The 15235-nt window shown below is 30.0% G+C and overlaps 1 protein-coding gene across 3 annotated transcripts in view; it reads right to left on the bottom strand.

The window, feature by feature from the left end:
* LOC142332604 (uncharacterized) overlaps positions 1 to 15235 on the bottom strand; it is an 88126-nt gene that overhangs the window by 66524 nt on the left and 6367 nt on the right. For all 3 annotated transcript variants that reach the window (XM_075379138.1, XM_075379136.1, XM_075379137.1), the window contains exons 4-10: positions 11343 to 11369; positions 8953 to 9186; positions 7880 to 7924; positions 5700 to 5774; positions 4147 to 4197; positions 2455 to 2493; positions 650 to 694 (exon numbers count right to left, since the gene is read on the bottom strand). In XM_075379138.1, coding sequence (XP_075235253.1) covers positions 650 to 694; positions 2455 to 2493; positions 4147 to 4197; positions 5700 to 5774; positions 7880 to 7924; positions 8953 to 9186; positions 11343 to 11369 — 516 coding nt within the window. The remainder of the gene's footprint in view (positions 1 to 649; positions 695 to 2454; positions 2494 to 4146; positions 4198 to 5699; positions 5775 to 7879; positions 7925 to 8952; positions 9187 to 11342; positions 11370 to 15235) is intronic.

Genomic DNA, 15235 nt, shown 5'->3' with positions numbered 1-15235 from the left:
AAAACAGTTTTAATCCGGCGCATGAACGTAGATTGATTCCCTATCTTTACGCTTAACAGTGCCGCTAGCAAACATGGCGATTCTTGAACAGAAAGTCCTTCCTTGATTTGCAGTTTCCTTACTAATATATTTATATTACTAAAATAAATAATATAATATATTATAATACTGTAGTATTATAATTATTTGGAAATTATAGTTAACTGGAAAACGATCGATCAAAAAAGTCCAAGTTAGAGTAGAAGGAGAAGAAAAGTTATTTAATAATTCAAGTTAAAATTTCGTCAAAAGGATAACTTTTGTAGGTTTCTATAAACAAATTTCATCAAATGAAATTTTATAAGTTAATAAAGTAAGTATTTAGAGTTAAAATAATACAATTCTCAAATTTTTATTCTTATTATGAAGCAAGTTATTAACCATCAAACTTATCGGTAAAGATATTACATGAAGACAGTTATTTGTAACCGATTTAATTGTAGTTCTATGTATTAATTTTTTTTTTTTTTTGTAGATATTCTGCCTTACAATACAATAGGCTTTAAATTAATTTCAATCCAATATTTCATTAAACGGTGACTTTAATCGATCTCTAATTTCAATCGTAAATTTATAGGATTAAAGGATAGTCATAAAAAATTATACTTACGAAGATGTATTTTTGTAACAAGGCGTTCTGGCTGTAAAATGAACTCTGAAAAGAAAAATATTAAAAAAAGTTTATAAAAATGTAAGTTAAAAAGTTTCAATTTTTTTATGTCGTAGTGTTCGCTTATATTTAATTTCTATCTTAGCGATAAAAATAAACAATCGCGATATAACTTTTAATAAAATGCATTCGATAACGTAGACTGGAATAAAATGTTCAACATTTAAAAAAAAATTAGGGTTCAAATACAGAGATAGAAGAACGATTGCTACCGTTTACAGGAACCAAACGGCAACAGTAATAATTGAAGAACATAAGAAAGGGAGTCAGACAAGGATGTTCCCTATCCCCGTTACTTTTTAATCTTTACATAGAACTAGCATTTAATGATGGTAAAGAACAATTTAGATCCGGAGTAACAGTGCAAGGTGAAAAGATAAATGCATTTACGCACGAATGTAAGACTCCTGCTGGTGGTCTATCCAACCGCCATCAACAGACTATCATTTGCGTTACCTGATTTTTTTAAAAATGTTAAAATTAATAAAATTCTTCGTTCGGAAAAGTCTTACTAGACTTGTCATTATATATATATTACTTGTATAATGAATAATGGTATTTAGAAACCTGTATTGATTTTGCTTCTTAAATATTCCTTTTGAATTTATACCTAACTTTTAATTAATTCTTTCTCGTTTACTGATTATAGTCGTTTTATAATCAAATTGCGAATTTATTTGTTTTTTTTTGAGCTTTATCTTTTTTGTAATTTTTTTGTTGAGAAATAAACATTTTACAAACATATGATTTGTTTTATACAACACTCTATTTATTTTACATAGAAAACGTACAATTTTTTTTAATCATCGTTTTAAAGTGTGTCTTGTGTGCAATATTTTCTGTACTGCTACATTGTTAGAAGGCTACATTTTACGAAGAGTTTTTTTTTTAATCTGTGAAATTTGTTCGTGTATTTTTTGTTTTTATCTATTTTATTATTTTCATTCTATTAAATTACGCAAAATACCTGTCAAATAAGAAATTCACGCGATTCCTAAAATGATTTTAATTTTTTGTTTAGAAAATATTATTTAAAAAAAATAAACTACGAATGAAATCGGTTTTAAATAGATATTTATCTATATATGAAAATGTCGTGAGCGAGTAGTAAATAATCAACGCCCGACAAAATCTACTGAAGACAAATTTATGAAAATTTATATATATGTTCGTACGGTCTAAATGCACATTAAGAAAGGATTTTTTTTTTAATTCCGAGTTTAAAGGGTTAAAATGAATTTTTACTATTTTTTCGGATATTGAATTTTATTTTTTTTAGTCTCTCAGTAACGGATGAATATATAAACTTAATTTTTTACGCGTATAATCTTAATGTGAGTATCTAAAATCCAATTTCTAGATTTTCCGAAATTCGACCTTCAAAGGGGTGAAAAAAGTAATAAAAGTTAAAAATTGCCCCCGTTTCCTATTATATTAAAGAGATATTTACTCTTTTTCAGCTTGTAAATACTCTTCAGATAAATATGTAAAAACGCTATCGGGTTTTATTGAATTTCGATTTTTTAAGAGTTGTGACGGTGTACGGCGCGGCGGCTCAATCAACACAGTAACTGCCACTGTTACAGTATGTCCGAGACGCGACTGGCTGCAGCTGCCTCCGGTTACTTGATTAAAAACCATTAGATAAAAAATTGACCGCGATGATAAACGCAAGTAACTGTACAGCGGGCGAATCCGCGACTGGGATGTTAATATTATATAAAATAATACATAGAGATACTTACAAATGTGCTGTAGTAGTCGATTTCTTTTTGAGCAAGGAACTGAAAAAGATAGAAAAAAAATTATTTATTTTATATTTTATCGATTTTAAAGAAAATTATTTTAGGTGCGTTTACATTTACATCATGTTGAATTATATTCAGGTATCCTTTCGCTCCTGTTGCATACAGATACATTCTGAAACGTATCTCGTTTCAAGTATACAGGTTATTCGCACATAAAAAACTGGAAAAATCATAAATACGAATGCATTACTTGTTATGCGTACATCTTGAAAAAAATTTGTTTTTTTAAATAGAGAAAGACTACCTCAATAATTTCTATTAAAATCCACAAATCGCTTTTCAAATGTTACGGTTTTTATATTCAAAACAAACGCTTTAACTGATTAGACGGTATACGAGGTTTGTTCAAAAAGTAACGAGAATTTTTTTTTTTGGAAGAATTTTATTTATTCGTCTACATTAATGTTATACCCTTCAAAATAGTCCTCATTAGATATTATACACTTATGCCAGCGCTTTTTCCAATCCCCGAAACGCTTCTGGAACTCGATGTTTGGATTAGCGTTTAATTCTTTCAGCTCTTCGCTTTTAATCTCATCTATGATTGTAAAACGACAGCCCTTTAAGGTTCTCTTTATTTTTGGGAACAGAAAAAAGTCACACGGGGTCATGTCTGGCGAATATTACAGTTTTGTTTTTGGCTAAAAATTGAGCGATGAAGTGTGAGCAGGCGCATTATTCTGGTGCAAAAGCCGTGAATTGTTTCGCCACAAATCCGGGCTTTTTTTCGGATTAATGAAACCCCACAAGAAAAACTTTTGCGAAGTCAAATCTGGGAAGCGAGGTGGCCGTGCGATTGGATCTTGACGACCTGGGAATCGACTATAAAGGGAATCTCGGATTTCTAGGCGAGTGAGGTGGGGCCACGTCTTGCTGATATTAACACCATCTTGGTCAGCATCGTGTGACTGAAGAATAAGAAAATTTTGAAGTGTGTCCAGGCGAGCGATATCATTTACAGTTGTCTCCTGGAAGAAGAAAAACCTGTCTCGAAGGTTTGGTGCCAAAGGTAAATTGTACGCTTACACTAATAGGAGGCTCCCTACCGTACTATCTGCGAAAATTAGATTGAACTGCAGATGCTGACTGCAAATCGTGAAATTAAAACACACAGCGAACACGTTCCGCATCAGTAAATCTATCCATTTTTAACAACGCTAGTGACAGCGCTGGTGGCTCAATTCAGTACTAAGGAACTACACGAGTCAAAATTTGATGTATTATGCTATGAAATGAAACCTAAACTGCATCTGCAAGTTATCTAAATAAATTTTTATCTGCTTTTACGGTTGTGAAGTCCTTTTGTAATAGCCCGGAATTTTAATGGAAAGGATGTATAGATCTGTTATTAATTTCTGTTACTGATAATTTTTGTTATACGCCCAATCTTAATCTTTTTTATACACATTTTTATCAACACATCTAAAAAGTGAAATATATTATTTATTTCTATTACTGCAGTTCAATTTTTAATCTAATTTAGAGTTTTGAAATCAAAAAATTGTTAAACAATATTATTATTATTTTTTATAAATAACTTTCTGTTGCTAGGATGCAATTTTTTAGAATATTTATTAACATGAATAGTTAGAATGTTTTTCAACATGTTTATTTAAAATGTGTACTTACGGTTTGGGTGAGTTGGGCAGATCTGTGGAAGGAGTCCAGTTCACAAATAGACTGAAAATAAAAAAAATGAAAAATTAAAACATAAACAATAGCATAATTATATTTATTTTATGCATGTGTGTGTGTGTGTGTGTGTGTGTGTGTGTGTGTGTTTGTACATATTGCTATAATTGTAACACTAGTATTTTTTTATATGCTCCACTACTAATTATCTGTATAAATCTAGCCGATTCACAGATTTGAAAATCTTTCATCAGAGCTGTTTATAATTTTCATAAAATTATTATTATTTTAATAAATTGAGCCAAAGGTTACTGAACATTATGTTATACAAAAATTAAAATAATATTCAAAATATAACTATTGTAATAAACTTGGTGCATAATGCTTTACAAACATTCTAACGTACAAAATTAATTTTAATATTGCAAAGTAATTTTGAAAATATAACAGCAAAATTATGTCCGATATATACACTAATCGCAACTTGAAGTCCCTGTAAAGAATTGAAATTGTCGTAAATTGAATTGTCTCGTAAATAATAAGTATTTTTTTACTGCTAAATATAATGGTCTAAGATCGAGTTTAAAATATGTCGATGTTTCCAAAACACTCACGTAAATTTTGATAACAGTTATATGCTGTTGCACTTTTAAAGAACTGTAAATAATCAGAAATTCTCCTTTGTAAATTAAAAATAACGGGAAAGTATAATAACGAATACTTAACATTCTGATTCAGTACGATATTCACTATTTACTGTGAGTTGCGATGAGTGATGTTTTGGTCAACCGATGTTTACGTTTATTTAGTGGTCAACGCGTCTTCCCAAATCAGCCGATTTGGAAGTCGAGAGTTCCAGCGTCAAGTCCTAGTAAAGCCGGTTACTTCTATAAGGATTTGAATACTAGATCGTGAATACAGGTGTTCTTTGGTGGTTGGGTTTCAATTTACCACGTATCTCAGGAACGGTCGAACTGAGAATGTACAAGACTACACTTCATTTACAGTCGTACATATCATCCTGTAAATTATCTGAAAGGTAATTACCGGAGGCTAAACAGGAAAAAAAAGAAGATATTTATGTTTATAGAATGCGATGATGCAATCCATATGTTCTACTAATCTGCTCTTTAAACAGGTTAATGTTACTGTTCTGTTGTTACCTTTCTATTATATTCACCGGTCTACTGACCGTACAAGCGAAATTTGTTCTATATAAGTTGTAAAATTACATTAGTTTTGTTAGCTCCGACCTTCGCCGTTAATGCCGCCACACCCGCTCCAATAAAATGCGGTATGCGCGCGCGTTAGTTATATTCATTGAATTAAATAAACGAAAAAATATGACATTACATTATAAAAATATTATAGCCGCGTGACGGGAAAATCCTACAACTGTGTTGTCAGCTTGTTGTTTTTTTGATATATTTTGAACATTTTTTTTTTATTGAATATATTTTCTGTACAGTTTAAATTTGCTTATACTAACAGCCTTTCGATTTTGTTAAGTTCATTTTTATATTACGGTTACTAGTTTTTTTTATACATACCCTGAAGAACTGGTCTTGATAAAGTGCTGGCCAGTATTCGCTGTAGTTAACTGTTGTTGATGTTGAAGAAGCTGACTGAAAGGAATAGAAAAATCGATTATTAAATACTTCATTATTTATAAAAAAATTACGGGTAGTTAAAAAAGATTGATTTAAAAATCGGGATTTCTTTTAAAAAAATCCCGAGGGAGAGTTATTATAAAGACGGCGGATTAAAAAGATGAATGGAGCCAATATTAAAATTCATTGTAACATTACAATGTAATGTTAAATCAAGGAAATAAAGTTTTATTATTTCATATATATATTTATGTTTAATTTTACTTATACGATATGAAATATGTTTACGATAGAGATAAACGGAAATTTGGGAATTTGAGAGATAAAAACGGCAAACATGTACAATTAAAAATAAAATTTTCTCATTTATTGCACGACTGCCCAAAAAGGAGGGTAACGTATTTGGAGTGTATGTTTGTTTGTTCCACCGTAGCTGCTCATAGCCGAGCCGAATTAGATGTATGACACCGCGTAGAAATCCTTATGTTACCGGGTTTATTATATAGGTTCTATATATAAATATATATATATATATATATATATATATATATATATATATATGTAGTAGTGGAGTTTAAGCACAAACTTTAATGAATTGAATTAATGAACTGTGAACTGAGTTTGAACCGAATGATTCAAATCAATCGCTTGAATATTATTAAAAAATAATAGAATTAAATACACGTTAAATAAAATAATATTAAATAAATTAAAAATTTCTGTTTAATCATAATGGACTTCCCGTGGGGACTGGGTGTGAGGCTAGAGCGGTCAGGTGATGTGAAAACCTCGTGTGAGGCTAGACCGATCACGACCAACAATCGGTAACAAACTGGTTGTCCCTGGGACGCTGTTTTGGGAATAGCAACAGCACCTCCAAAATCAGCGCTTTTATTTTTTCTGCGACCAATCGTCCGTTTTTCAAAATTTAAACGGGATATTTGCCAGAATAAAACAAATTCACGACGGATCCAAACCAAAACAACAAGAGCAATATTTTTTCGGCAGTCGTGTTTTTTAATTTTTAATATTTATCTCTTGTTTGATTTTTGGCAACCGATTCGAAATAAAATATTCTCGGTTAAATTCACCATTCTAATTTGCCCGATATTCAAAACCAACTATATTAATTACTTATTATTTACTTATTAATTCAAAATGTTAAACCAAAATTTTGAATTGTTACAGTCTTCGTAGGTGACATTTATATGTATCTGTATCAGGAGATCATAATCGTAACTTTTTAAAACGATTAAAACATTATATATTACCGGTTAAAAAATTATTCGCCGGATACATTGTAACAGTTTAATATTAAATATTTATATAAATAAAACCACCGGTATGTGATTCACCGGCGTATGTAACATCGGTTATAAAAATAGGATTTTCTCAATCGCTTTCTTTTTATTTATTAATATTTATATTTTATTTCTTTATCGATTTACTGCTATTTCACTTATTTATATTTTAAGTTATTAATATATACTTAAAATAGAACTATTTTTTAATTAATAGTGTATTTTGTTTCGTTGCTCTGAATCAAGGTGTTTACGGTAGTTTCGGTCGGTTCATCCAGGTGGATTCTGGGAATTTTCTTTTTTTATCCATGAATTAGCGCATGTACTCGATCCTGACATGATGTATATAATGCGTTATTACGTATCGGTTAGAATAAAATGTTTATTTATTACGTCTTTCTTTAAAATATTACAATCAGGTTTTGCAAAATATCTTCTTAATTTTCGTACCTTTATGAAGTATTTTAAGAAAGCGGAAAACCAAATAATGAATTATATAGGACGATTTAATAATTTGGGAAATCTCATATTTCCCATTTGTAGAACGAATAGAAATATATAGTTAAAAATTAACTACAATATTAATCTTATTATTCGGTTAAAAATATCTAGAATACGAGTAGTTAATCGGAACGAGCTGAAAGGTTATTATCACGGCGATTCAACTCAGAGATTTCCATCCTCCGTCTGTAGCGAACAGTATCAAAAGATGAAAATATTTTCGTTAAAAGTTATTTTTAATCAGTTATCAGAATGGATATTCTGCGTAATTCTCTTTGAATTTAATTTAAAAATAATTGTAAATATAAGATTACTTACGTAAGAAGATTGTTGTTGTTGACTTCTGACTGCACTGTATCCACCCTAAAAATAAAAAAAATAAAAAAATATATATATAGTCGTAAAAACACTAAAAATCCGTGAGACAAAATTAAACTTTTTTTTTGTGGGTAATCGCTTCTAAATTATTTCTCTTCCGCGTAGATGTTACGAAATAATTTTTCAATCTTTATCGATTAAAAGAATTTTATTAAAAACATCTGATGTGTACACTTCCTTGTACGACTATTAAATTACATATACACATTTTTTAAAAATGAAAAGTACATAAAAATCCAATTTTATTAATAATTTGATTTTCTTTTTTATTTTTATTATAGAATTATTATTTATTGTAAAACCTTTTTTTACAATCAGAGGTTAATAATAATTATTAATAAATCAATATATTAAAATTTAAAAGAAAAAGTTAAAAAAAGGAAGTGAAGTCGGATTTGAACCGATGTGCCTTCCACTTGTAAGATCCAAATATTTCATTAATTACTTTTATTTGGCTATAATTCTTGAACTGATGAAAGTAAGTATTACTTATGATATATCGTTGAAAAACTTTCGATGAGGGCTTATTACTACAGTTAAGAAAAAGTCCAAAATCCAAACGTTTTGGATTTTGTGCTTTTTTGGATACTTTTGGTCCAGTCGTTTGCAATCAAAAGGGGAGATGCACAACTAGATGTTACAATAGTCCTAGAAGCCGTAATTTAAACATTCTACGGCTAATCGTTTTTTATTTATGCCAGATACATACGCACATACGTACGTACAGACATCACGCGGAAACTAGTCAAAATGGATATTTCCGTTGAAATCTGTAAACCGAAATTTTTCGAGATCACAGTATTTCCTCTGCTTCGTACAAGTAAAAAAATAAATAATTAAATTAAAAAAAACACGCTTAGCGAACGTAAGATAAAGAATTTTCTAAACGTTTTAATGTTTTGCGATCGATCGATTATATAAATGAAAGAATCGGACAAAAGTCCAAAGTATATTTTATTATATTTAGAAGTTAAAAGTCGAATCGTAAAAAGTTAAAGTTTTATTCAACTTACGTAAGATGCGGATCTTCCAAGACCTCCGCCGACAGCATTGTAGCCGCTGACGCCACTGCTAGCGACATCTAAACTGCTTCCGGAGTATGATTGTGATTGTGAAGATTGTGCTTGTTCGTAGACTGCAGAGGAAGCTGCACTGGCTGCTCCTCCGTACACACCAGAACCGCCGTATCCGCCGCCGACATACCCGGATTCTGATGCACCGTAAGTTGAACTACTACTACTGATTTTCTGAAAAAAATAATAATAAACGTATTAAGTTACCGTAAATGAAATTAATAATAAAAAAAATCTACAAAGGTAAAAAAAAATCCCTTTTGGTTTAAGAAAAACTTCAAATTTACTCAATACGACAATAGTCGCATGTGAAAAAATTTCTCGTGTTTAGCATACAACAATCTTCTTACAATTCCAGCAACATATAGGTCATCCCTTGCTATAAGAGTTGGTCAATTTAAAACTTGTTTCAGACAAAAGTTTTAGAGGACTAACGACCACTTTAAATCGATTCGATGTTGTGACTATTAAGGGAGGTATGATCTTTTTTGTTTTCGAAACCTCATTTTTTCCACTCCTTGGGCCAACGGTTGGTTGGTGATGTCAAAAAACTTTACTTAGATAAGTTTAAGACCCTTATCCGTAGAATAGTAGGAACTTAAAACGAATTCGATATTTTACTTAATAAGAACGTTATAGCGATATTTTATTTTTTATAAAAAGCCTTCCCATTTCCACTCCCGTGGTCCGATTTTACCCATTAACGAACTCGACCGAGATTTTGGGTCGATATATTTTATGCATCAATTTGAAAGTGATTGGCGCAAAATTACGGTTGTTATCGTGTCCACAAGAAAGTGAAATATATATAAAATTTTGAGCTGACGGTGGTTTTGGGGTCTGCGTAAGTAAATTCTATTTTAAGAAACTCTAAAATAGATAAAATCAGAACGGTCTGTAGATGAGAAAAGTATTTCTTTACGTGATAATTTAATTAATGGTTTAGTTTAAATGGATCCAAAATTCTATCACCATTTTCAGCATGAAAAAGTTCACTGTACATAAGAAGTTTTCATTTCTTAGTAGTTCAATCGGCTTTCGTTAGAACTCACCGAATTTTAACAATCAAAAATACAATTTGTTGATTATGAATTTTATTTTACTGATCTATAAAAGTCGAAGCTTTTTTCAATATAATTGAAATTTAATGAAAACTGTTATGTATTACCATCTGTTCATAGTCTTTTATTTTTTCCATTTCTGTTCAAATATGTTTTTGTCTATATATATATATATATATATATATATATAGACAATATCTATATATATATCTATATATATCTATATATATATCTATATATATATATATAGAGAGAGAGAGAGAGAGAGAGAGAGAGAGAGAGAGAGCCCATTGGGCTGATATAGCGGTTAACTCGTCGTCGCAAATCGAAACCCGTCGTTGCTGATTTTCGAAATCGAAGGTACTGAGATTCAAATCCTACTAAAAGCTAGTTGCTTTTTTACGGATTGAATACTAGACGGTAGATACAGGTATGCTTTGGTGGTTAGGGTTCAATTACCATATATCTCAGGAATGGTCGGCCTAAGTCTGTACAAGACTATACCTTATTTACATATCATCCTCACCTCATTGGACCGTGTGGGGTTGCTTATTGTTTCACTAGTTAATTAAACACATTGCAACGTACACATTAAATATATATATATTCTAACTGTTACCCGCGGCTTCGCTTACGTAGATTTTGGATTTGTATTTAGAATAAATTTTCAAAATGTAAATTATATTTTTTTTTAAATTCTCTAATAATTTAACGGTTGATATTTTAGTGATTGTATTGGCAAATCGTTCTGTTTATTTTGGCGAGGATTTTGGTCTTGTCAATCCTAGGAATGTTGGTACACTGTGGAATCTGTTGACAGGCGATGTTTAACGTTCGCGAACGATATTTTCTTTTAAGAAAGTAGTAAACACTACAAAAAAAAATATTATTTCAACATTACTTTGTAAATTTTATTTATTTAATAAATTAATATAAACGTGTGTTGTTATCGATTTTCTAAAAAAAGCGGTTTAATTAAATACTCAAAATTAAATTCAAAATTTCAATTTAGCCGTAAAATTTTATAGTTAGAATTTTGATTTAAAAATTTGCCAATCCTCAAAATATGAAAAATTGAAAAATAAATAAATATGACATTTATCAATATGATAAATATTGAAAAATCGTGATGATCTTCCGTCAATCTTGATTTAGTGAAAATGTTTAATCTGCTTCTTATTTTTGATAATAATGACAGATGAAGTTAAAAAGAGATTCGATATCTATATATTAAAGAACACGGTTTATTATATTTTTGTTTATACTTACTTCTTCCTGGACAGATGCTGCTTGTTGCTGTAAAAAGAAAAAAATCAATTACTTTTCTCTTTAGTAATCAGTAGAAATGATTTAACAAAAAAAATTTTCATTAAAAAATATTTTAAGAAATTTTTGACGATTGTATGGAATGTAGAAGAGATGATTTGACGAAAAGAAAGGAAAAGAGAGATGAAAAGAACGGCATCTTCGATTCAAAGCCCGGTGTAGTTAGTCGAATACGTGGCGTAAACTAATAGATGTTAGTTTCATTAATATTAATTACGAATAAATTTGATTTCCAGAATTTTCTGTTTGAAATAATAATAATGGATATGAAACTTTACGTTAATCGCCAGAAAAGGATTAATAAGTCTTGCAATCCGAATAGGACTTTGGCCGTAGGTTAAGAATTTTTACAAAGAAACAAATACCTCGGGTAGAATACGTAGATCTACCTCATCAAACTGTAAAAATATCGCAATATAAATCAAAGAGGTTCCCGTATCCTTAGCACCGATCCAGTGGGATGTTCCGAAGAAAATTCCGGGTTATAATGGATTAACGATTAAGGAATAAGATGGATAATTAGAAATGGACGACGATCTACTTGCAAAACGAGACAAAAATTCCAAACGGATCGATTTGTTGAAAGCTTCGTTGAAGTATATTTCTATGGCATTGTGCGCCTTACAATGAGCCAGAATGTGAATATAATTTTCCTATTGCGACCGATACATTACCGCTCAACAATTTTGCATTAATACGGCTGAAAAATAGTTTTTGTGAACAAATTATTTTTCTTCCGGGTGCAAAAAAAGTCATCCGGCAACGAGTTCGGTTTTTTCAAAATCTATATTCACAATTTAGTCGCGTTTGAAATTACTCGTCCGATTATTTAGCCAGATCCTGTCCGTTGGAATGTCAAATTACAATAGATTAATAAATCGGAAGAATCCTTTTTCCAAAGAGGGGAGTTTCTAAACGGAGAAAATTTTTCTTTTCTTGTAGTAATTTCTGTATCATCTTTCTGAAAAGGTCTCACGGATACGTTATTTTTTCTCAAGATTTGTTAAAAATAAATTATTATTTTTTTATTTTTTATTATCACGCTTTTTGTTATTTTATCCGTAGTCAGCATTTCATATATCTACAAAATAAAATTATAGAAAAAATTATTTACGCGAATATTTTTGGAATATACAAAAACGTCTGTTTGTAATCCGTTTTTGAATTTTATTTGTACAATTGTGTTTTTTTAGAAATTCCACTTAAACCAAAACAGTCGTAATTCCGCTTGTTGTAACTCTTCTTCGTAAATTAACAATATTTTATCTGCCCCGTTCAAATTTGAAAAGCCAAAATCTTTGTTTAGATTTTAATGTGTACTTGGTTTTATCGCTGCTGTTCCTAGCAAACCAGGACTTTGTGGAAGTTCGTTATCGACATGACTGTACCGTGTACAGTAATTCACCAAACAAAAATCATCAGATAGCAGTCATAATTTTTAGAAGGCCAATGTTTTGAATGGTGTAACGTTAATATGAAAAGGAACACACTAGATAGTTTGACTTGTAACGTTTGCCAATCCGTAGGGTTTATTAATTCGCATAAACGAAAGGTCACCTTATCGACGCCAAAACGTTCCTGTCTTATTATAATATTTATATAATTTTAATTATATTCCGAAAATTAATTTAAGCGGTAAAATATTTTTCATAGAAACGGTAACATTTCGAAGGTAGATTTATTTTATCAAATCATTTTTTTAAGTTAATTTGATTTAATTTCTTAAATGTCTGTTAAAATAGTTTTAAAAAACTAAATTTAGTTTTTAAAAACCAAACTATTTATTTTAAGTAAACTAAATATAATTATTAATTTAATTTTTAATGCACGTGTTTTATTTGTACGTAATAATAATTTTTTAGGTATCCATCTATAGTAGCTTATTTTCAATTATTTATTTGTTTTTAATTCTTCACTTTCTTAATAATGCTTTTTTTATCGGTTTGCAAAAACGATTTTTAAAAAAAATGTTTAAATAATTGTTTCTATCTGAACCGGTTATTACTTTTTAAAAAATGACGGATAATTAAATAATAGTGAAATAAAATTAGTAGTTACAAAGCCGGTACTAGATGATATTTTTAATTTTTTTAAACGTTTTAATTCACGAGCATAAATTCCAGTTAGATTAAAAAATTGTCAAAAACGATTTTACTTCTCATTTATATGTTTGAATAAAAATTTTCTTAATGAAACAAATCGAACATTTTGACGTAAACAATTACAGAGAATCAATTAATATCGACTTACGATGTAAGTTGTTTAGTTTCAAATTTTACGGTAAAGATATATCGCATAGTTTGGAAATGATAATTACTTAGCTGATATTTCATTTTTGATATTAAAAATCTACAGTTATTCCTACTTAGTTACGGAGTAAGAATGTTTTTATAAGAACGATCTCTTTATAGAATAAAATATAGAGGCCGGTGATCTTTTTTTGTTTTAATATTTTTTGATTTATTCATTTTTTCTGAGAGTCGGGACCGGCTGATCCACGCATGTAGCGAGCGGGGTGCTAAGGGGGCTATAGCCCCCGCCGAAATTGACATTAACAGTAGATAATTAGACTGTATCATTCAGAGGTTAAATCTAGTAAGTTAGGCCTAAAAAATCCATTTTTAGCATTTTATATTTTCGTAATGTCATCTCAAAAGTATTTCCACAAAATTTGAGATAAATCTATACATAATCATCTCCCGCCATTACTGGACGTGTAAGCGCCGAGGTCACTCTGACGCAATACTTATAAAAGTAATGGATTACTGGGAATCTCCCGCAAGCCAGAAATGCAACACACGTTTATCGCATTCCAAACACATGCGTAGGCAGATAGATGGCGTTCCAAGAATCTTCAAAAAGTTTTATAGTTATTTTGCCATGTTCAGAGCTAGTCCTGGAAAAGTGGATAAACTAAAAATCTTAGCGCTGTATTATGACAATAAATATTCCGAATCTGTCGTCCAAGCGGAGTATCTCGTTTAGTGCGAGGAGATAAAGTCATTAAATTTAAAATGCGATCTAGAAGCGATTGAAGTATAGGATCGCTGCAATAAAAAATATTTCCCGATTATCCATTATCTCTTGCAAGTTTCAGCGACTCTTCCGGTAACAACATGTACTAATGAACGATCGTTCTTCACAAAGTAGAGAGTCAAAACGATCGAGTGTAACGGGTCGGGGGATGGAAGAGGAAGTTCATTAGTTTCTTTGTCAGTGCGTAGAGATATTACTGTTAATCCTGATGAAGTTTTAGGTATTATGACGAGAAAGAAATATCGACGAGTAGCTTTATAATAATTCATAAATTTTATTGGACTGTAGATGTTTCAGTGTGAAGTAAAAATAATGAAAATAATTATTCAGTATCATTATGATTTTTATTTGCGTAGTAAATTATGTATTAAATTTAAGCATGTTTTGTATTTTTCAAACGTAAGAAAGTAAAAAAAAAACCGTTTCAATAAAAAATGATTTTCATTATTATTATTTTATCATCATCATGTCCCTTACCTCCTCCCTCCGGGAAAAAATTCTTAGCTACGTGCCCGCGTGATCTATATAAAGGATTAACAGGGTTCGAAGACAGATAAAAGGTTTTTTCTAGGATCTAAAAACATATTATTTTTGGTAAAATGTCAAAAGATCTTTACTGAAACTTAAAATATTCTGTAGACTTTGGTTTTACTTCGTTCGTTTTAAATTAAAGACTTTGACATTTGCTATTTTATCCCCAATTTTTTTGCAATTAATTTAAAAAGTAAGGATGGATCTAATTTTTTTTTTAAATAATCGCTTCGCACAAAAATTTGGAAAATTATTTTTCTTTAATTTAA

This window comes from Lycorma delicatula, chromosome 11, assembly GCF_047948215.1.
Source record: "Lycorma delicatula isolate Av1 chromosome 11, ASM4794821v1, whole genome shotgun sequence".
Taxonomy (NCBI): Eukaryota; Metazoa; Arthropoda; class Insecta; order Hemiptera; family Fulgoridae; genus Lycorma; species Lycorma delicatula.
This window is presented reverse-complemented; position numbering and strand designations above follow the sequence as displayed.